The 21,361-nt window shown below is 38.5% G+C and overlaps 2 protein-coding genes and 1 long non-coding RNA gene across 3 annotated transcripts; 1 reads left to right on the forward strand and 2 right to left on the reverse strand.

Annotated features, from left to right (window-relative positions):
- Positions 1 to 450: 450 nt before the first annotated feature.
- On the reverse strand, positions 451 to 5,543 carry LOC104247328 (uncharacterized). Its single transcript, XR_716183.2, has 2 exons — positions 5,457 to 5,543; positions 451 to 777 (listed from the first exon to the last, which is right to left on the reverse strand). It is a non-coding gene; the product is annotated as an uncharacterized lncRNA (long non-coding RNA).
- A 997-nt stretch (positions 5,544 to 6,540) lies between these two features.
- On the forward strand, positions 6,541 to 10,184 carry LOC104247327 (cation/H(+) antiporter 15-like). The gene is made up of 3 exons (XM_009803305.2): positions 6,541 to 7,115; positions 7,531 to 8,526; positions 8,610 to 10,184. The coding sequence occupies exons 1-3, from the start codon at positions 6,894 to 6,896 to the stop codon at positions 9,915 to 9,917; spliced, it is 2,526 nt and encodes an 841-aa protein (XP_009801607.1). The 5' UTR covers positions 6,541 to 6,893; the 3' UTR covers positions 9,918 to 10,184.
- Positions 10,185 to 10,758: 574 nt separating this feature from the next.
- Positions 10,759 to 11,540, reverse strand: LOC104247326 (14 kDa proline-rich protein DC2.15-like). The gene has a single exon (XM_009803304.2). It carries the CDS (start codon positions 11,457 to 11,459, stop codon positions 11,055 to 11,057), a length of 405 nt encoding a protein of 134 aa, XP_009801606.1. The 5' UTR covers positions 11,460 to 11,540; the 3' UTR covers positions 10,759 to 11,054.
- Between the last annotated feature and the right edge of the window lie 9,821 nt (positions 11,541 to 21,361).

Genomic DNA, 21,361 nt, shown 5'->3' on the forward strand with positions numbered 1-21,361 from the left:
GTTTTCAAAATTATTAAAATGAGAATTTAATTAAGTAATTTAATTGGTTTGCCTGACAGCGGCATCCGACGCCATCACAACTCTTAATAGATTTTTGGTCGTGACACCAGTAAATTACTTTTTGCTAAGAAAGAAAACAAAGAAACAACATTAAACCGTCAATTCACCTTTTCACAGCGAATGGTCAAGCAAAGGTCTCTAAAAAAATTAAAAATCTACCTTCTTAGACATTTAAAGTTTACATGTTGTAACTCAAAATCTTTGTTCAGAGTGACCTCTGTCATATCAGAATCATCACTTGAATTTTATCTTTTTCCGTGTTTTTTGCGTGGAATAGCAAATATTGTAGCAGCATCACTCTTGAATATACAGGTACCAATGAGTTTGACTAGGACACATGGCTTTAGTTGTCATCATCAGAGCACAAAAAACTTGTCAGGCTGCGAATACTACAAATCAACCACTTAACAAGCTCTAATTAAAATCCTTAAAAAATATAATAAGGGGTATTTAGATGCACGAAAACATCCAAAAATTTTGTTTTGCCATTTTAAATAAGATGAGCTCCCGCGTAAAAATTGGTTGTTAAACAAAACAAAGACAAATGGCAGACAAAATCTTATCTGCTAATAAAAAAACTTGCTTTATTCCTGCATTTGATGGACCTATACTCTTTGTTCTGCATATTTTCATGACCTTCTCTTTTGCACAAAATGACGCAGCAGTCTTATACTTCCAACAACATCATTCAGAACATGACTTGCTTCCTCATATAGCCTATGCGAAAAATAAGATTAATCAGCACCATTATAATCAGCACCATTATACTCGAAATATTATTGCAACAGTAGCAAAAAATAACAAATTATCTGAGATAGTATTAGTAAGCTTTCTATTTTGGCTAATCTATTGATTTAACTGATGGTTGAGAACAACTTTCAAGTTCAAGACTTGATTATCCATATATTTAATTTTACCAGCAACTCAAACAAACATTTATATCTGACTGAACCTACATATACATTAATACCAAGTGTGATAAGTGCTAACTTTCAACTCACTTCAAAAGCAATAAATAAACATGTGTGCAGATGAAATATCTTGAACCATTTGAGTAAGTGCATATCCTACTAAAGCACGTACTGCAACAGCATCAGCAGAAATCCTAAAAGCAATCATTATATTGAAGCGCTCAGATTCATCAAATCGTCCCACCTCCATGTGGAACACCTGCTGAAAGCACATAAATCTAATTCTTCTTATCAGCTTACAACTACCTATACCAAGAACGGCATGTCCTTGCTTCATAGATAAAGCATCTCGTATCAAACTTCTGTATCAATTCTATAAAGACTAAAGTGCTGACAACTTTCAAGTAAGATAGACATATAGCTGTTATTTCCTTTCGAGTCTATTGATGTCGTATGAACCTAATGTGAAGCAAGTGAAGATGCAATGATATTGCATCGGCAATACCTCTTCTATACCAGCCCCCAAAGGCTTAGTCTAATGGACTTAGGTCACATGTTCTAACCTTGTGCCATTTGAACTAAGCCTGATATTTAAGTTCCTCGAGTTTCAAATGATGCAGTCGTCCTAAGGGTTGGCCGCACACAAATTTCTAGGTCATAAAAAAAGACAGATTTCTTTTATCATCATGTTTTGTTCATTTATTCTATTATGCCACTATGAGATCTTTCAATTGAAAAAATCTTTTATCTATAGGTTATAACACATCATAAGCTATGTTGCTCGGACTCTCCGAAAATGTGGCCGGATACGTGTCGGATCCTCCAAAAGTAGTGCATTTTTGAAGGATCTGACACGGGTGCAGCTACATTTTGGAGAGTCCGCGCAATATAGATCATAAGCATGTGTATATATAGCTTGGAAACTTGAGCAAACAGAATCTAGTATATAACTCCTTCAAACAACTATGATTACACAGCCTACTTAATTCGCCTCCCATAAGTAGTTATAAGTAGAGCAAATGAGCTTGAACATTAGTTGCTTATGCCCTTGTGAATTGCATAGGAAAAGAGTCTGTTTGGTAGATAAAGTTTATAAGTTTGCTTCATGTTCTGGACATATCTGCATTGTTAGTTTTGATTTAAATTATGATGTGGAATGACTTCGGAGTTAATTCATCGAAAAAATGGTTCGTACCAGGTTGAACTTACTCTGTTATCTGTTGTCTCTTCCTGAATATAAAAGATTTAAGTACTCCTTCTCTAAAGCCTTAGTTATTTTTCCTGCTGTCCTTGAAGTTAATGTTTTATTTGCCAATATGGTCATTTGACTGTGATCCTGATTGGGGTTTCATCAACGTTAAACACAAATTCAATGAAATGTTGGGTTCACAGAAATTAATAACCATTTCTTAAATACTTCTTTTAGAAGTGAGTATCTAATTATTATAGTATTATAGTTTTCTTAGCATAGGATATCTACAAAATCAAATTGTCCATTTAGCCTCTTTAAATACTGAAACCAATGAAAAAGATTAAAAATATTAGTAAAGTGAAAAAGGTAGAATAAAGAGATCTATTACTCTAACTTTCACATGGACATAACTCAGGCAAAAAAATTAGATTACACTCTATAAACTTGAAATTTAAATATATCAATAGCTACATTTTGCTAATTTTACAAAATCAGAAAATATAGGGTAGAAAGTTCTGCAAACTTGAATACTTGTTATTTACCACTATGAAGCCACCATACACGAGAGGAAAAAATAAAAGCTATCAAATCATCTATGTTTAGAAATTACAACCAAATCTAAGTATAAAATCCAAAATATACTTTTTGAAGATGATAGAGCTACATCAAAATTTAAAATTAGAGTTTGGATATTAAGAATTTTCCGACCACGTTAAATCTGCTGAATCAACAGAGATGCATACATTCTATAATCAGAAAGCCAAAAAAATCCTGCCGCATAGACTTTATTAAACAGAGAGTTGAGACGAAAAAGGAGAAAGGAGGGACACAGAACATGGGAGAAACAAAGAGATTCGTTTTCGGCGAAGAGCTCCAAGTCGTCTCTCCTTCCTTTCCTACACTATTTGGCCTTATGCCTTACCACCTAACCCTAAAAATTCAAATCAGATTTATAGAAGAAAAAAAACTTTAAAGGTCAGATTAAAGAGCATCACAAATACACAGCAAGAGAAACAGAACAAGATTTTGCCAAAACTTCAAAGAGGGGCTACCCAGTGATTCAGAGTATCTTTGAGAAGCCAAAGAGAATCCATGGGAAAAGAATTGAAAGAAAAAAACGAAAGAATAAGTTGCGCTAGCTGCGAAAGAAACGAAGAAAGATGTGGTGGCTGCAGAAAAGCCACGTATGTATACATTAACAATCACAAAAAGATCAAATCTTTTACAGATTAAATCGATTCAACCACTAAACAATCACAAATAAAGATCATAACTTTGACAGATGAAACTTATCCAAAATAAAATACTACTACTACCTCAACCAAGTACCAAGATTCTCCACACAATTTAGATATGAAATTAACTTCTAGTAAATGAAAAAAAAGAGAAAATTATGAACTGGGTTGTCAAGATCAAACCTTTAACAGATTAAATTGATTCAACAAGAGCTATTACTACATCAATCAAACACCAAGATATTACTACTGCATGGTGCTATATCTATAGAACTCCTGATGCTCGTGACCCAATTCTAATGGAAGAAGTAAATCTTTTCTATGCACTTTTATCGGCTACTAATAAGATAATTTCTTTAGCTTATTAGAAAGTTCAAACCAAGATCAGATGTTAAGTTTCAACCTCAAAAGTCTTCTCAAATGCTCCATATGAGAATAATAGGCTACTTAATTAACTGATTCATACCATTTGCTGCAGTATCTCAGTTCTTAATTAAACCTAATATACTACTATCTGTGTTCATTCATTGCTGCTGCTAACACCAAAAACTATCATTCCACTCATATGAGAGAACATAAAGAATCTTTTGGAAAGACTATGCAATATGATATGCGACAGCAGGCAATATTTGAATAATTTATTATTTTTCCTTATGTCTGCCTTTTTATATAGATGGATTTGATTTCTGGAACCTTGACTTGATATCTCCTTTTCTAACATAAATGAGTAATCTGGCAAAGATTGATATGGATATTCATTAAAATATGGCTGATAGTTTAGAAGCTCGATTCAGCTGTTTCACTAACAATGGCGAGCCATAACAAAGTTTAAGTTGTTAAAAGTTAACTACAACAAAGAGAGAAATCCTAACGTCAAGGAGAGCATAAAAGTTCTCACTCTTACCAAAACTAAAGATATCATACTAAGAATTGCATTTCAAAACGTCGGCTTTTATGTTTCTTCCACTAATAAGCAAAATCGAGCGAATGGTATCAAAAGCATTAAAGTAACAAGTTGGTCAGAAAGTTTACCTTCTGATCAGAAGACTACTGAATAACACAATCACAAGAACTACAATAACAAAGAGAATAAATTGAGGGCAAAATAGTATCAGCAATAGATAATTCCAACTAAAATAAAGGATAAAGCTGAAAAGTTAGTACATCGTCAGAGTTAACAACCAGTTTGATGACACCGTCTCTAATGCTTACAGAAAAATAAGGCGGCTCGCAAATAATTTCATAAGTAAAAACTTTAAATTAAGAACTTTTGACACAATACAGTTTTGCGACTATCGTTATAATAAATAAAATTTAGTGATCATATTCACGTGCAGTGTCACTGTTTTACTTTCAATAAACTTACACCTAGCAATAAACAATTATTATTAAACAAAAAAGAAATAACATAGCTGCAATTTCTGTTAATGAAAACAAAAAAAACGAAAAAATAAGTATAGTTAATGGGTTATCCATCTTATCTTGCTAAAGGTAGTGAAAAAAGAAAAATAGCACAAAACCACACGTACAACAGAAGTCGAAAACACAAAGAACGAAATCGCCAATACCTATACATATCTCTCAAGCAACAAATCCCAAAATCAAATAGCAAATGGAGAAATCATTAAATGAACAAATCAAATAAAAGCTAATGATCAGAGAAACAAAGAAGCTAAGCATAAAAAGCAGAAGCATAACAACAATCGAGCAAAACGGCTTTAGATCAAACTTGAATTTGAACTTCAAAAAAGGATTATAACATGAATTTTATTTGTTGTTTCTTGACGCTACACTTTGACTATGGTGGGTTATGGTGGATTATTGTTAAACACTGCTCTTCAGTGCCACCATGCCGACAGGAATTAAAGCAAGTGAAGAAATTGAATTTGTTTTCTTGATTTCAATTTATCTCCGAAAAAAATACCCAATTTCATCCATCAAAACCCTAACTCGAAAAATCTATCGTTAATTCACTCTATTCTCATGAATTTGAAACAAAAAAAGAAGCAAAAACAGATAGAAAATAATAAAATTGATGTTAAAGAGCAAGAAAAGCACCTTCAAGTTGAAGAGACGAGGAAGACCGAAGATAATCTCAAAACCACTGTAAATTATTATGTGAGGAAATTGAATAAAGAACCGCAGGAATAACCTAAAAGCTACACGTATGTATAGGCAGAAAAAGGTCACGTATAGAGATCATGTGAAATGACCTAAGTGTCCTCAAACTTTGTTAAAGTGATCCTAAGCACACGTGTTGAAACAGTGTCTCTCTCTATCTATCTATATATATATATATATATATATATATATATATATATATATATATATATATATATATATTCGAGAGTAATACATCATGAGTAAAATATATAAAAAACTTTGTACAAATCATAAGTTAATATAGTCATATGCACCTTTAAAAGTCCAACATGGGATTTTATTGTACAGGGGAGTATAGTTTAGGGGTATTTGGAACACTAGATAGTTTAAGTAGGTAACTGACAAAAAAGTGATAATTTAGGCGGGTTTTAAAATGAGTTAAATAGCCAAGTGTAGTTCTACACGGCACGTTTTTTTAGATAATTAGGAGCGTGTACTAAGTTAAACTATGTAAAAAAAACTTTGTACAAATCATAAATTAATATTGTCAGACAGATGCACCTTTAAAAGTCCAACATGGGATTTTATTATATAAGGGGAGTATAGTTTAGGGGTATTTGGGACACCAGATAGTTTAAATAGGTAACTGACAAAAAAGTGATAGTTTAGGCGGGTTTTAAAATGAGTTAAATAGTCAAGTGTAGTTCTACACGGCACGTTTTTTAGATAATTAGGAGCGTGTACTAGACGCACCTCTAAGAATGCAATGAGGGGCTTTTAATATGAAGGGCAATATAGCTCAAGAGGTTTTGAGTACATCGAATAGTTTAAGTAGGAAACCGATAAAAACATAATAGCTTAAGGGAATTTTAGGGCATTAACTCATAAATAAAACACAAAAATTTGTAGAATCATTTCTTCTTAAATTATAACGGGTCAAAGAAAATCATTTCCCGTACCTTCTTTGAGATGAAAGCCAGCCAATTGAGATGACTCTTTTAATTTTTCTTTTCCAAAAAAATGACTTCTCCCTGGTAAATGTGGACCATAGAAGATGTAGCGCAAAAATGAGCCAGTCTACCAGCTGAAACGGAACCTAATTTCCAATTATCTCTCCTCCAAATTTGAGCGTAAAACTCTCTTTCTGTTTTCTCCCTTTTTTCTTTCTCTCTGTACTTGACAAACTTTCAGATATTTCTTTTCTTTTCTTTTCCTTTCTTCTTTGATGGAAGTCTAATTTTCAGATAGCAATCAAATGATGAATTTTCTAAATATCCAAGAACGTAGCACGTAGCCATGCATGTTCATGATGATTGATGGTTTACGACCTAAGACATTATAATTTTGTGGATTCTTTAGATTAAGGAAAACATTATATATTGGAGAGGCAAAATGGCAGGTGAGGTAGTAACAGTTGGAAACAAAACGGAGGAGAACATAGTATGCTATGCTCCAACAATGATAACGACCAATGGAATATGGCAGGGTGAAAATCCACTTGATTATTCACTGCCACTCTTCATCTTGCAATTGACATTAGTTGTTGTCATGACTCGCATTCTCGTTTTTATCTTGAAACCTTTTCGTCAACCTCGCGTTATTGCTGAGATCCTTGTAAGTTTCAGTCAGATTTCCAATATATATTGTTACATTTTCTGTTTTCATTTGTCATGATCATTTCATATGAGAAACCATGCATATTTACTATTTCCAAACGATGTTGTTGCAAATTAACATAGCAAGATAGAATTTTGGAGTCAATATGTAGGTTAATTAGAATTTTACATGTAAGATCAAACAAGGGATCAAATCTCTTAGAGGATTAAAGACCTGATAAAAGAAAATAATGGTTGTCTAGGTGAAATTTACAGATTGCTCCTTTTTGTGTGTGTGTGTGTGTGTTTGTCAAAATGTCATTAAAAATTTTGATGGATGCTCGTGAATGTGTAAATCTGCTTCTATTGAAGGTAGCAGGTTGTTGTTACACTTGTTCGATTAAGTAGACTAATGTTGTCTTAAATGGTGACAGGGTGGTGTAATTTTGGGACCATCCGTATTAGGAAGAAGTAAAAAATTTGCCGATACAATATTTCCTCTAAGAAGCGTAATGGTTCTTGAGACAATGGCAAATATAGGACTTCTTTACTTTCTTTTTCTGGTTGGAGTAGAAATGGACATTGCTGTTATTCGTCGAACGGGCAAAAAAGCCATACCTATAGCTCTAGCAGGAATGGTAGTGCCATTTCTTATAGGAGTTTCATTCTCCTTTATGTTGCATAAGAATTCTCAAGATACAAAACAAGGGACTTTCATACTCTTCCTTGGAGTTGCACTTTCTGTTACTGCATTTCCTGTTCTTGCACGAATCCTCGCTGAGCTGAAACTTATCAACACTGAAATTGGTAGGATAGCCATGTCTGCTGCTCTTATTAATGACATTTTCGCGTGGGTTCTCTTGGCTTTTGCCATTGCTTTTTCTGAGAATCATAATATGGCTTTGGCTTCTATTTGGGTGATTCTGTCAAGTGCAGCCTTTGTTGTTTTCTGCGTTATTATCGTTAGGCCTTTAGTTGGATGGATGATAAGACGAACTCCAGAAGGCGAATCCATCAGCGAGTTCTCTATATGTCTCATTCTCACAGGAGTTATGATATGTGGATTCATAACAGATGCAATTGGAACACATTCTATTTTTGGGGCTTTCATATTTGGCTTGGTTATTCCAAATGGTCCACTTGGTGTGACACTTATTGAAAGGCTAGAGGACTTTGTTTCAGGGCTTTTGTTGCCTCTCTTTTTTGCCATTAGTGGTCTCAAGACAGAGATTAATGCCATTGATGGAGTTGGTACATGGGCTATTTTAGCTCTAGTAATAGTCCTAGCATGTGCTGGCAAGATTGCTGGAACAGTTCTTGTAACTCTCTATTACAGAATGCCATTCTATGAAGGCGTTACTCTTGGTCTTCTGATGAATGCCAAAGGACTCATTGAGATGATTGTAATCAATGTTGGTAAAGACCAAAAGGTAAATTCTTATTCTTCTTGACATTCCATACACAGAAACTAATTAGTACTATTTGCAACATTAACCTAAATGCATGTTTGTAGGTTCTTGATGACAAATCATTTGCAATTATGGTCATGGTAGCTGTGCTTATGACTGCATGTATCATCCCTATTGTGACTATAATTTACAAGCCGGCAAGAAAGTTTGTGCCTTATAAAAGAAGAACCGTTCAAAGTACAAAGCCAGATAGCGAATTCAGGGTACTGGTTTGCATCCACACACCAAGAAATGTTCCAACAATTATCAATCTTCTTGAAGCCACGTATCCCACCAAGAAATCTCCGCTAGGTATATACGTTCTTCACCTTGTCGAGCTCACTGGACGTTCATCCGCCATGCTTATTGTCCATAATACGCGAAAATCCGGCAGGCCAGCACTAAACAGAACTCAAGCTCAATCAGATCACATCATCAATGCATTCGAGAACTTTGAGCAGCACGTTGGGTGCGTCTCCGTGCAACCCCTCACTGCCATCTCTCCTTACTCCACTATGCACGAAGACATCTGCACCGTGGCTGAGGACAAGCGAGTGGCGCTCCTAATCGTTCCATTTCACAAGCAACAAACAGTTGATGGCGGAATGGAAGTTACAAATCCAGCTTTTCGAACTATAAACCAGAATGTATTAGCAAATGCACCTTGTTCTGTTGGTATTCTTGTTGACAGAGGACTAAGTGGATCCACAAGGCTGGCTGCTAATCAGGTATCTCACCATGTCGCCGTCCTATTCTTTGGTGGACCAGATGATCGTGAAGCATTGTCCTATGGATTAAGAATGAGGGAACATCCTGGGATCAACCTCACTGTCATGCGGTTCCTCCCTGGAGAAGCTGCAATTGAAGCAACAAGATCTGATTCAAGAAAGAGTAGTATGAATGATCCAGGAGTTCTAACAGTCGTAACAGACGACGACAGAGAAAAACAGCTAGACGAGGACTATGTCAGCGAGTTCAGGGCACGAACAGCTAATGATGATTCAGCTGTATACATTGAAAGAGTAGTGAATCATGGAGAAGAGACAGTAGCAGCAATAAGGACAATAGATAACTCACATGACCTGTTCATAGTTGGTAGAGGGCAAGGCACTATATCGCCATTGACAGCAGGACTTACTGACTGGAGTGAGTGCCCAGAGCTAGGTGCAATAGGAGATCTATTAGCATCCTCAGATTCTGCATCAGCTGTTTCAGTGTTGGTGGTGCAACAGTATGTAGGAATGGGGCCAGGGGATCAGCTTCTCACACCAGACAGTCCTAGCCGGCAATTACATGAGCACTTTAACTTCAGCCATATGAATCCTCGCTCACAAATCAGGGGACAGCAGCCTCAATTCCATACACAACCCTGATAATATTTGTAGGATTTTTTGTTTTTGTTCTGTCAATTTCTTTTTCCAAGAAAATAGTGACTTTGTCATTTTTTTCTTCATCTTTTTGAATTTTTGAAACGCCATCTTTGAATGTGGAAGGTAGTATTGGATCCTGCCTATCCATTATGTATAAAACTTAATTATAGGGTTCAGGAAACTGACTGAATTCCTCCTCTGCGAAGGACTTACCAATTACCATCATGTTCTCAATTCTCATTCGTTGTAAAGGTATGAACATAAATCTAAGAGATGAACTTCACATTTTATCTAACTTTATTAGCCCTCTATCAGTAGTTGAGAGGCCATTAAAGTTGGTCACATGCATGCAAATGAGCCTCAATTTCTAAAGTATAGTTGTACTTGCAATCATGTCATTGATGTTTCTACCATTAAGTCGGACACCTTTTGCTTTTGACATTCTCCAATTCAAAGTGTAACTCTCTTACTGTATACATCGATTCTCATGTGGATTTTTATTCCTTAACACTCCCTACCGGGAAGTTCTCTATTCCCATGGTTCAAATCCTAAACTTCTAATTACGGGTGGAGATATCTCAACCGTCCACCACACCTTGATAGTATTCTCACGAGGATTAAATATTGGGCGAAGTCGAGATATGTATGCGTAATTATTTAGAACAGTTTTTAAAACTTTAGTATTCTTTTTTTGAAAAAGGTAACAAAAAAACTTTAGTGGTCTTTCTAGGTACAAAATTTAAAAGCGACGAAAAGAAAAAGGAAAGAACAAATTTGCAGATGAAAATGTCACATCGCTGGAAAAAAAAAAGCAACTTAATATCAATACCTTATCAATAATTGATTTCCCGAGATCAAACATAATATATTTCCTTAATGAGAAGATAACCATCTTATTACAAATAAATATGGGATACAACACATAATAAGCAACCATGCATAAACACACTCAGTACTTCTAAGCACTAGAATAATTCCACATATTTCCTGAGAAAATAAGCAACCATGCATAAACACACACAGTACTGATAGTATTTTTCACTTGAAATCTCTAACGAAAATCTTATAGAGAAAACAAACAGACAACTACGACCTCATTTCCAAACAAGTTGGGGTCGGACGAAAATAGAGGACGGCCATTTATGCACATTGGAAGTCTTTAGGGACAGTCTTTCCACAATTGTTGAGCAATAAGCTGAGGGAAAGAGCGGTATCAAGGTTAGTTCCCAAGAGCTTAGCTTTAATGGCAGTGCAAAGGCAAACTGCAGCATCAACATCAGCAAGATTCTCAATGAGAGAGCAGCATGAACTCTTTGATGAGCTTCCAATAACAACATGCACCAAGTCATTCAATAAATTGGCACACACATTCAATTTTAGTGTGTCCTTTGGGCACTTCTTATAACCCTTGGATGATGGGGTAGTGGGATGGGGTTGATTCTTTGTTTTTGGTGGGCATGGGATGTAAGTTGAACTAACCATTGTGAAGAAGAGAATGTTCAAAGTGAGGAGAAGGATAATGGATGATACAGTAGCCTTGGCCATTTTATTCAAACTGAAAATGTGGGAAATGCTAATGTGTGTATTACTAGAGCTAAGAGTTTACTTGGTGATGGAAATGAACAACTGAGTGAGAATTTATAGATGGAAAATGCGAGTATTTTTATTTTGTTTGCTATTTTATGTAACAAATAAGTGATCAAGAAAATTTTGGAGAGGCCCATGTGGGCTATTGCATTAGATAAATAGAGATATCAGGACAAGCTGGCAAAATGCAATTCAAGATTACCCTAGCCTATAATGGTTCTTGACGTTGGTGCTCAGTGAATTCCGTTACTTGTAACTATTCCTGTGGAAGAAAAAAAGGCTATCCCATATTTTCATATAAATATGTTGGGCCTGTATCAAGATTCAAGATCTAAAATCCAGTAAAAATTGCACGGGCGCCCTATTTGGTCGCCCCCATTTAACATATACCCATTTTTTTAAAAGTTTTAACGTGTACCCACTTTTTAAACAATTTCAGCCCCTTTCTCCCCCTCCTTCTCCCAGTGATCTCCATATCTCTCCGGAACTGAACATTGATGTAACCATCTCTTCCTTCTTTAGCTTTCTCAACCTCAACTACGTATTTCTTTTCCTCCATATTACTTTTTTGATCTCAGCAGCTGTAGCAACTCTTTTATACGTATGAATAAAACAAGCACTGATATATTTAAAGGATTGATTATTATAGTGACTAATCTAAATTACTTCACACAAACTTCCATTTTTTGGTGGCCAAAAGTTTGTCATACGATATCTATATATGACATTATTTAGTCGATTCCAACAAACCCTCAACAAGGTTTTTGACTATTAGTTTAAGTTATGGAAAACGAGGGAAAGAAATGAGCAAACTTCTTCTGCTCGTCGTCGTCACTGTAGATATTGAGAGTGCAGCAGTACATACTCAAAGGTTTTAAATACTTCAGCTCTAGAGCTGAAGTTCGTCAGTTACAAACAAAAACTTCAACTCTAGAGCTGAAGTTCGCCAGTTACAAACAAAAACTTCAGCTCTAGATTTGAAGTTCAACAGTTACAAAACAAAAACTTCAGCTCTAGAGCTGAAGTTCGATAGTTACAAAACAAAAACTTCGCCAGTTACAAAACAAAAACTTTAGCTCTAGAGCTGAAGTTCGCCAGTTACAAAAACAAAAACATTAGCTCTTCGCCAGTTACAAAACAAAAACTTCAGCTCTAGAGCTAAAGTTCGCCAGTTACAAAAACAAAAACTTCAGCTCTAGAGCTGAAGTTCGCCAGTTACAAAACAAAAACTTCAGCTCTAGAGCTGAAATTCGCCAGTTACAAAAACTTCAGCTCTAAAGCTGAAGTTCGCTAGTTACAAAAACAAAAACTTCAGCACCCTTACTACTTCAGGCCCGTCTACTAGAATGCTGAAGTTTTGCGTGATTGCCTTTGCTACTTCAGCCCCGTATGCTTGTGATGACCCAAAAGGTTATCATTTGTGTTGCAAGTGAATTCAGTTTTCTGAGGCCTAAAAACCTCCCTTTTGCCCCACCTTAATTTACGTGCGTGGTCCGTACCTATATCCGAAAAGCCTTCTATGTGAAAATATGAGAAATAGAAATTTTAGAGTTAAAAATTTAATTGTGGTTGACTTTGGTCAATATTTCTAGCAAACGGACCTGGATCCATCTTCCGACGATCCCGGGGGGTCCGTAGTAAAATATGGGACTTGGGCGTATACCTGAAAATGAAATCCGAGATCCCAAGCCTTAGAAATCAATTTTTGAAAGAAATTGTTTTACTGAATTATCTAAGAAATAAAGAAAAGAATTAATGTTTGAAACCATTGTTATCGGACCCGTATTTGATTCCGGAGCCCGGTACAAACTTGTTATAGTATTTGAAAGATAACTACGAAATTTGGTGAAAACGGAGTTTATTTGACGTGAGTTGGACTTCCGGTTGAAGAATTATGAAACTTTGAGAGTTCTTGATGAAAATGTTGAGTTTTGAGGCTTAATTCATGATTTTACATGTTATTTTGAATGTGATCGTACGAGTAGGTCCATATGATATTTTTGAGTTAGTATGCACACTTGGTTTGGAGTTCCGAGTAGGTTCTGGGATGTCTTAGGCTTAAAAACATAGTTGTTGCAGGTTCAGAGAGGTGGAAGGCCTCTGAACAGACCAGTTCGGTCCGCACAAAAAGGAATGCTGCCGTGGAGGGGCTTGTGCGGCCGCATTGGATTTTGTGCGGAATGCGGTGAGGGTTTTTCGGCCGCACTAGATTTTGTGCGGTCCGCGGTGAAGAACTTTTCACTGGTCCGATTTTAGAAGCCTATATCTTTTGATCTATAAGGAATTGTTAGATGATTCAAAAACGAAAGTTGTAGCCCTTCGTGGCTAGTTTCCAAAAAATAAGGAAATCATAATTTGGACATCTGAAGACAAAGTTATGGCCAAAATACTAAAGCATGTCACTGTAGTCTACAGGAAGAGCTGTGCGGCCGCAATCGATTTTGTGCGGTCCGCACAGGGGGTCTGAGAGGGGTATATTTAGACGGGATTTTCAGTTATTTTTCCTTTTTCAAATCCCCAAAAACATAAGAGGCGATTTTTCAAGTAACCTTTCTTCTCCAAAACATTGGTAAGTGATTTCTAACTCGTTTTCTTCAATCATTAACCTCTTTTAACATGATTTCAACTCAAAATCAATGATTTTCATGGGGAAATTGGGTGTTTCGGGTAGAACCTAGGTTTTTCAAAAATTGGGGATTTGGACCTCGATTTGAGGTCCAATTTCAAAATAAATTATATATTTGGATTCGTGGGGGAATGGGTAATCGGGTTTTGACCATGTGCGCCTGGGGGCGATTTTTGACTTTTGGGTAAAACTTTAGAAAATTCATTTTCATGCATTGGGGTTGATTCATTTAGCGTTTATTGATGTAAATAAGTAACTTATGGCTAGATTCGAGCGAATTGGTGGTAGAATCAAGGGGTAAAGCTATAGTTGAATCGTGAATTGTGTTCGTGGCATCGAGGTAAGTGTTTGGTCTAACCTTAGCTTGAGGGATTAGGAGTTGTGTATTATTTGCTACATGTTAATTTTGGAGTACGACGTATAGGCATGGTGACGAGTATTTATACATTGGTGTCAAGCATGCTCGTGAGTCTTATATTATAAATGTTATGACTCTGTTGTGGTTTATTGCGCTTCATATGTTATTATCACCATTGTTCCCTTGCCGGGATGTTTGTTCTATATTAATGATCCCTTGTCGGGATGTTTGTTTTGATATTATTGTTCCCTTGCCTGGATGTTGTTGAAATATCATTATTCCCTTGCCGGGAAGTTGTTATATTGCTTGTGTTTCCTTGCCGAGATTCCTTGTGATTATTGTTGGCTTGTAAATGGGAATGGGTGGTACGCCTACCACAAGATATAATGAAATGGGAGCGGGTGGTATGCCTACCACAAGATATAATGAAATGGGAGTGGGTGGTACACCTACCACTAGATATAACGAAATGGGAGCGGGTGGTACGCCTACCACAAGATAAATGAAATGGGAGCGGGTGGTATGCCTACCACGAGATAAATGAGATGGGAGCGGGTGGCACGCCTGCCACGAGATAAATGAAATGGGAGCGGGTGGCACGCCTGCCACAAGATAAATGAAATGGAATCGGGTTGCACGCCTACAACAAGATGTGAAAAGAAAGTGAAATGTGCCTTTGTTTTCCTTATTCTTGTTACTGGTTGGATTTTGATTCCTTTATAGTTCTCTTGATATTCTGTTTTACCTGTTTTCCCCGAAGCATGTTTCCCCTTCCCATCTTTATTTGTTTATTCTACTTTACTCTCCGCTGTATATTATATAACTACACAGGTTTATTTGGTAGTCTGGTCCTAGCATCGTCACTACTTCGCCGAGGTTAGGCTAGACACTTACCAGCACATGGGGTCGATTGTGCTGATACTACACTCTGCACAATATGCAGATCCCGGAGTAGATTTCGGACCATAGTGTGGAGTCTACCTTCAGTCCACGCGGAGATCTAAGGTAGACCTGCAAGCGTTCACAGGCCCTAGCGTCTCATATATTCCTATTTCCTGTTTTATTTTCCTTTTATTCCGAAACAGTATTGTCATTTTTTTCGGACTTTGTATGTAGTAATCTCTTAGATAGTCTGTGACACTGTGACACCAGGTTTTGGGTGGTTAAGGCTTAACTATTTGTAATAGATTCGTTCTTCATAAATCTTATTGTTGTCTTCCGCTTAAATTTGAATTTTCGTTATTACCACGTTATCGTCTTATATTTGTTAAAAAGAGATAATTGGTTAATGAAGTAATTAGATTAAAGGTTTGGCTTGCCTAGCTCACATTAATAGGCACCATCATGACTCCCGAGGGTGGTAAATTCGGGTCGTGACAAGTTGGTATCAGAGCTCTAGTTTACATGGGTCTCACAGTTCACAGACAAGCTTAGTAGAGTCTGAGGGATCGGTACAGAGACGTCTGTATTTATCTCCCAGAGACTACAGAGTTAGGAGAAACTTCACATTCATTCTTTCATGTCCTGCGATTTTGTTCTCTCAGTGCTAAAATGAAACCCCTACTCTTGTCCTTTCGCGAATGGCGAGGTCACATACCGCTTCTTCAGCCGAACATCAACACAGATCGGTGATAGATCAGATACGTCTTCGGAAGCTTTGTGCAGGTTGGATAGGTTTCACCAAGCTCTTCACTATTTTCAACGGTGCATCTACTAAGTATCCCCAGAATTATCTAGACAGCTGTTATGAGGTTCTCAGTAACATGGGGATAGTTGAGATGAATGGGGTCGATTTTGCTACTTTTTGCTTGTCTAGATCCGCCAAGACTTAGTGTAGGAATTTCTGTTTGGCTAGACCAGCCAAATATCCAACTTTGACTTGGGAGTTGTTTACTCAGCTATTTTTAGAGAAGTTTCTTCCCATCACTCAGAGAGAGGCTTATCAGAGGCAGTTTGAGCGTCTCCAGTAGGATTCCATGACTGTTACTCAGTATGAGACCAGATTCACCGACCTGGCTCGTCATGCTCTTGTCATACTTCCCACCGAGAGAGAGAGAGAGGGTGAGGAGGTTCATTGATGGACTTATTCAGCCGATTTGTTTTTAGATGGATAGGGAAACTAGGGAGTGAGATTACTTTCTAGGAGGCGGCCAATGTGGCCAGGAGAGTGGAGATGGTTATATCATAGGGAGGTAGTCATGGGTCAGACAAGAGGCCCCGTAATTCAGGCCAATTCAGTGGTACCTTGTTTGGAGGTAGAGATTTGTATGGTAGAGGCCATCCTTCTAGGCCCTTTCAGTCAGCGCTCCAGGTTTCTCATGGTACTTTGTGGTCATGGTTCTCAGATGCAGTATTCTGATCAACAGTCATATAGTGCACCATCAACTTTGATCAGTACACCGCCACTTTAGAGTTTCTAGGGTTGTCAGCCCTAGCAGCCGAGGTCTTGTTTTACTTGTGGCGACACGAGGCACATTGCTAGGTATTACCCTCGAGCTTCGAGCAGTTCTCCACATCAGGGTTCTCGTGCTATGGTTCAGGCACCAAGTGTTCCACAGGCCGCCTAGCCAGCCAGAGGTGGGGGTAGAGGTGCTAGAGGTGGAGGTAGAGGTGCTAGAGGTAGAGCTCAAACCGCTAGAGGTGGAGGCCAGCCAGTAGCAGGTTGTCCCAAAGATGTAGTTCAGGGTGGTGGGGCCCAGCCCCGATGTTATGCTCTTCCAGCCAAGCCCATGGCTGAGGCTTCCGATGTAGTTATTACAGGTACTGTTCTGGTTTGTGATAGAGATGCTTCAGTGTTATTTGACCAGGGTCTACGTACTTGTATGTGTCCTCTTATTTTGCACCGTATCTGGTCATGCCTAGTGATTCTTTGAGTGACCCTATTTATGTGTCTACGCCTATGGGTGATTCTATTGTGGTAGATCGAGTCCATCTTTCATGTATAGTTGTGATTGGGGGTCTTGAGACTCGTGTAGATTTGTTGCTTCTAGACATGGTTGATTTCGATGTTATAGTGGGAATGAACTGGTTATCACCTTACCACGCTATCATGGACTATCATGCCAAGACTATGACCTTAGCTTTACCGGGTTTACCTCGTTTAGAGTGGAGAGGGACTCCTAGTCATTCTACTTGTAGTGTTATCTCTTATGTGAAGGCTCGGTGTATGGTCGAGAACGGGTGTTTGGCCTATTTGGCATATGTTCGTGATTCTAATGCTGATATTCCTTCTATTGATTATGTGCCCGTTGTTCGTGAGTTTCCTGAGGTATTTCCTTCAGATCTACCGGGTATGCCACCCTACATAGGTATTGACTTTTGCATTGATTTGGCTCTGGGCACTCATCCCATTTCTATCCCACTGTATCGTATGGCCCTGCTTGAGTTGAAAAAGTTGAAGGAGCAGTTGTAAGACTTTCTTGAGAAGGGTTTCATTAAGCCGAGTGTTTCGCTTTGGGGTGCACCGATGTTGTTAGTTAAGAAGAAGGACGGATCGATGAGAATGCGTATTAATTACTAACAGTTGAACAAGGTTACAATCAAGAATAAGTATCCACTGCTGAGGATTGATGATTTGTTTGATCAGCTTCAGCGTGCGAAGATATTTTCGAAGATTGACTTGAGATCTAGCTACCATCAGTTGAGGATTAGGGTATCCGATATCCCTAAGACAGTTTTCCGCACTCGGTACAGGCATTATGAGTTCTTGGTGATGTCATTTGTGTTAATGAATGCCCCAGCAACTTTTATGGATTTGATGAACCGAGTGTTTGTGCCTTACTTGATTCGTTCGTGATAGTCTTCATTGATGATATTTTGATATATTCTCGCAGCCGGGAGGAGCACGAGCAACATCTTAGAGTGGTTCTTCAGACCTTGAGGGATAGTCAGTTATATGCTAAGTCTCGAAGTGTGAGTTCTAATTGAGTTCAGTTGCATTCCTGGGTCATATTGTATCAGTAGAGGGTATTCAGGTTGATCCGAAGAAGATTGAGGCAATCAAGAACTAGCCTAGACCAGCATCAGCTACAGAGATTCGGAGTATCTTGGGATTGGCAGGTTACTATCGTCGGTTCGTGGAGGGGTTTTCATCTATCGCAGCCCCGATGATCAGGTTGACCCAAAAGGGTGCCCAATTCAGATGGTCGGATGAGTGTGAGGCGAGCTTCCAGAAGCTCAAGACAGCTCTGACTACGACACCGGTGTTGGTTTCGCCCATAGGTTCATGGCCTTATACAATTTATTGTGATGCATCTCGCATTGGACTCGGTGCAGTGTTGATGCAGGATGGCAAGGTCATTGCCTATGCTTCGCGGCAGTTGAAGATTCATGAGAAGAATTATCCGGTTCATGATTTGGAGTTAGCTGCCATTGTTCACGCGTTGAAGATTTGGAGGCATTATCTGTATGGCATGGCATGTGAGGTGTTCACAGATCACAAGGGTCTTCAGTATTTGTTCAAGCAAAAAGAGTTGAATTTGAGGTAGAGGAGGTGGTTGGAGTTGTTGAAAGACTATGATATCACCATCTTATATCATCCGGGAAAATGTGGTGGCCGGTGCTTTGAGTAGGAAGTCAGCCAGTATGGACAGTCTTGCTTATATTCCGGTCGGTGAGAGACCGCTTGCTTTGGATGTTCAGGCTTTGGCCAATCATTTCGTGAGGTTAGATGTTTCTAAGCCCAATCTTATGTTAGCTTGTACGGCCGCTCGTTCTTCTTTATTGGAGCGTATCCGTGATCGGAAGTATGATGATCCTCATTTGTGTGTCCTTAGAGACACGATGCAGCACGGAGGTACCAAGCAGGTTACCATAGGTGATAATGGAGTCTTGAGATTATAGGGTCGAGTTTGTGTGCCTAATGTGGATGGGCTCCGAGAGTTGATTTTAGAGGAGGCCTATAGTTCCAGGTACTCTATTCATCCAGGCGTCGCTAAGATGTATCAGGATTTGTGGTAGAATTATTGGTGGAGAAGAGTAAAGAAGGACGTCGTTGCATATGTGGCTCGGTGTTTGAATTTTCAGCAGGTCAAGTATGAGCATCATAGGCCTGGTGGTTTGTTCCAGAAGATCGAGATTCCTGAGTGGAAGAGGGACAGGAACACTATGAACTTCGTTGTTGGACTCCCATGGACTTAGAGGAAGTTCGATGCAGTGTGGGTTATCATTGATAGGCTAACCAAGTCAGCGCATTTCATTCCTGTGGCAGTCTCCTATTCTTCCGAGAGGTTAGCTCAGATCTATATCCGCGAGATTGTTCGTCTTCATGGTGTGCCCGAGTCTATCATCTCGGATCGAGGTACGCAGTTTACCTCCCATTTCTGGAGAGCAGTTTAGTGAGAGTTGGGCACGCGGGTTGAGTTGAGCACAGTGTTTCATCCTCAGATGGATGGGCAGTCCGAGCAGACTATTCAGATTTTGGAGGATATGCTCCGAGCTTGTGTCATTGACTTTGGAGGCTCGTGAGATCAATTTTTGCCCTTAGTAGAGTTTGCCTACAATAATATCTACCAGTCGAGTATTCAGATGGCTTCGTATGAGGCTTTATATGGTAGGCGGTGTCGGTCTCCGATTGGATGGTTTGAGCCGAGAGAGTCTCGGTTGTTGGGTATGGATCTGGTTTTGGATTCCTTCGACAAGGTCAGGATTATTCAGTATAGGCTTCGTATAGCTCAGTCTAAGCAAAAGAGTTATGCCGACCGTAAGGTTCGAGATTTGGCTTTCATGGTCGGTGAGTGGGTATTGCTTCAAGTGTCGCCTATGAAGGGTGTGATGAGATTTAGGAAGAAGGCAAGCTTAGCCCTAGGTTCATTGGCGTGTTTGAGATTCTTGATCGAGTGGGAGAGATGGCTTATAGACTTGCATTGCAGCCGAACTTATCAGCCGTGCATCCAGTGTTTCATGTGTCCATGCTTCGGAAGTATCACGGCGATCCCTCCCACGTGTTAGATTTCAGCACTGTCCGGTTGGACCAAGGACTTGTCTTATGAGGAGGAGCGGGTAGCTATTCTAGACCGGCAGGTTCGTCAATTGAGATCGAAGAGTTTTCCTTCTGTTCGTGTTCAGTGGAGAGGTCAGCCTCCTGAGGCATCGACCTGGGAGTCTGAGTCCGATATGCGAAGCCGCTATCTCTATCTTTTTATCGACTCAGGTACTTCTTTCCTATGTCCGTTCGAGGACGAACGATTGTTTTAGAGGTGGAGAATGTGATGACCCAAAAGGTCATCACTTGTGTTGCAAGTGAATTTAGTGTTCCGAGGCCTAAAAACCTCTCTTTTACCCCACCTTGATTTACGTGCGTGGTCCGTACCTATATCCGGAAAGCCTTCTATGTAAAAATATGAGAAATAGAAATTTTAGAGTTAAAAATTTGAATATGGTTGACTTTGGTTAATATTTCTAGCAACGGACTCGAATCTGTGTTCCGACGATCCCGGGAGGTCCGCAGTAAAATATGGGACTTGGGCGTATGCCCGGAAATGAATTCCGAGGTCCCAAGCCTTAGAAATCAATTTTTGAAAGAAAGTGTTTTACTGAATTATCTAAGAAATAAAGAAAAGAATTAATGTTTGAAACCATTGTTATCGGTCCCGTATTTTGGTTTCGGAGCTCGGTACAAATTTGTTATAGTATTTGAAAGATAACTGTGAAATTTGGTAAAAAACGGAGTTTATTTGATGTGAGTTGGACTTCCGATTGAAGAGTTATGAACTTTGAGAGTTCTTGATGAAAATGTTGAGTTTTGAGGTTTAATTCATGATTTTACATGTTATTTTGATGATGTGATCACACGAGTAGGTCCATATGATGTTTTTGAGTTAGTATGCACACTTGGTTTAGAGTTCCGAGGGCTCGGCTGAGTTTCGGGTAGGTTCC

This window comes from Nicotiana sylvestris, chromosome 6 (genome assembly GCF_000393655.2).
Source record: "Nicotiana sylvestris chromosome 6, ASM39365v2, whole genome shotgun sequence".
Classification (NCBI taxonomy): Eukaryota; Viridiplantae; Streptophyta; class Magnoliopsida; order Solanales; family Solanaceae; genus Nicotiana; species Nicotiana sylvestris.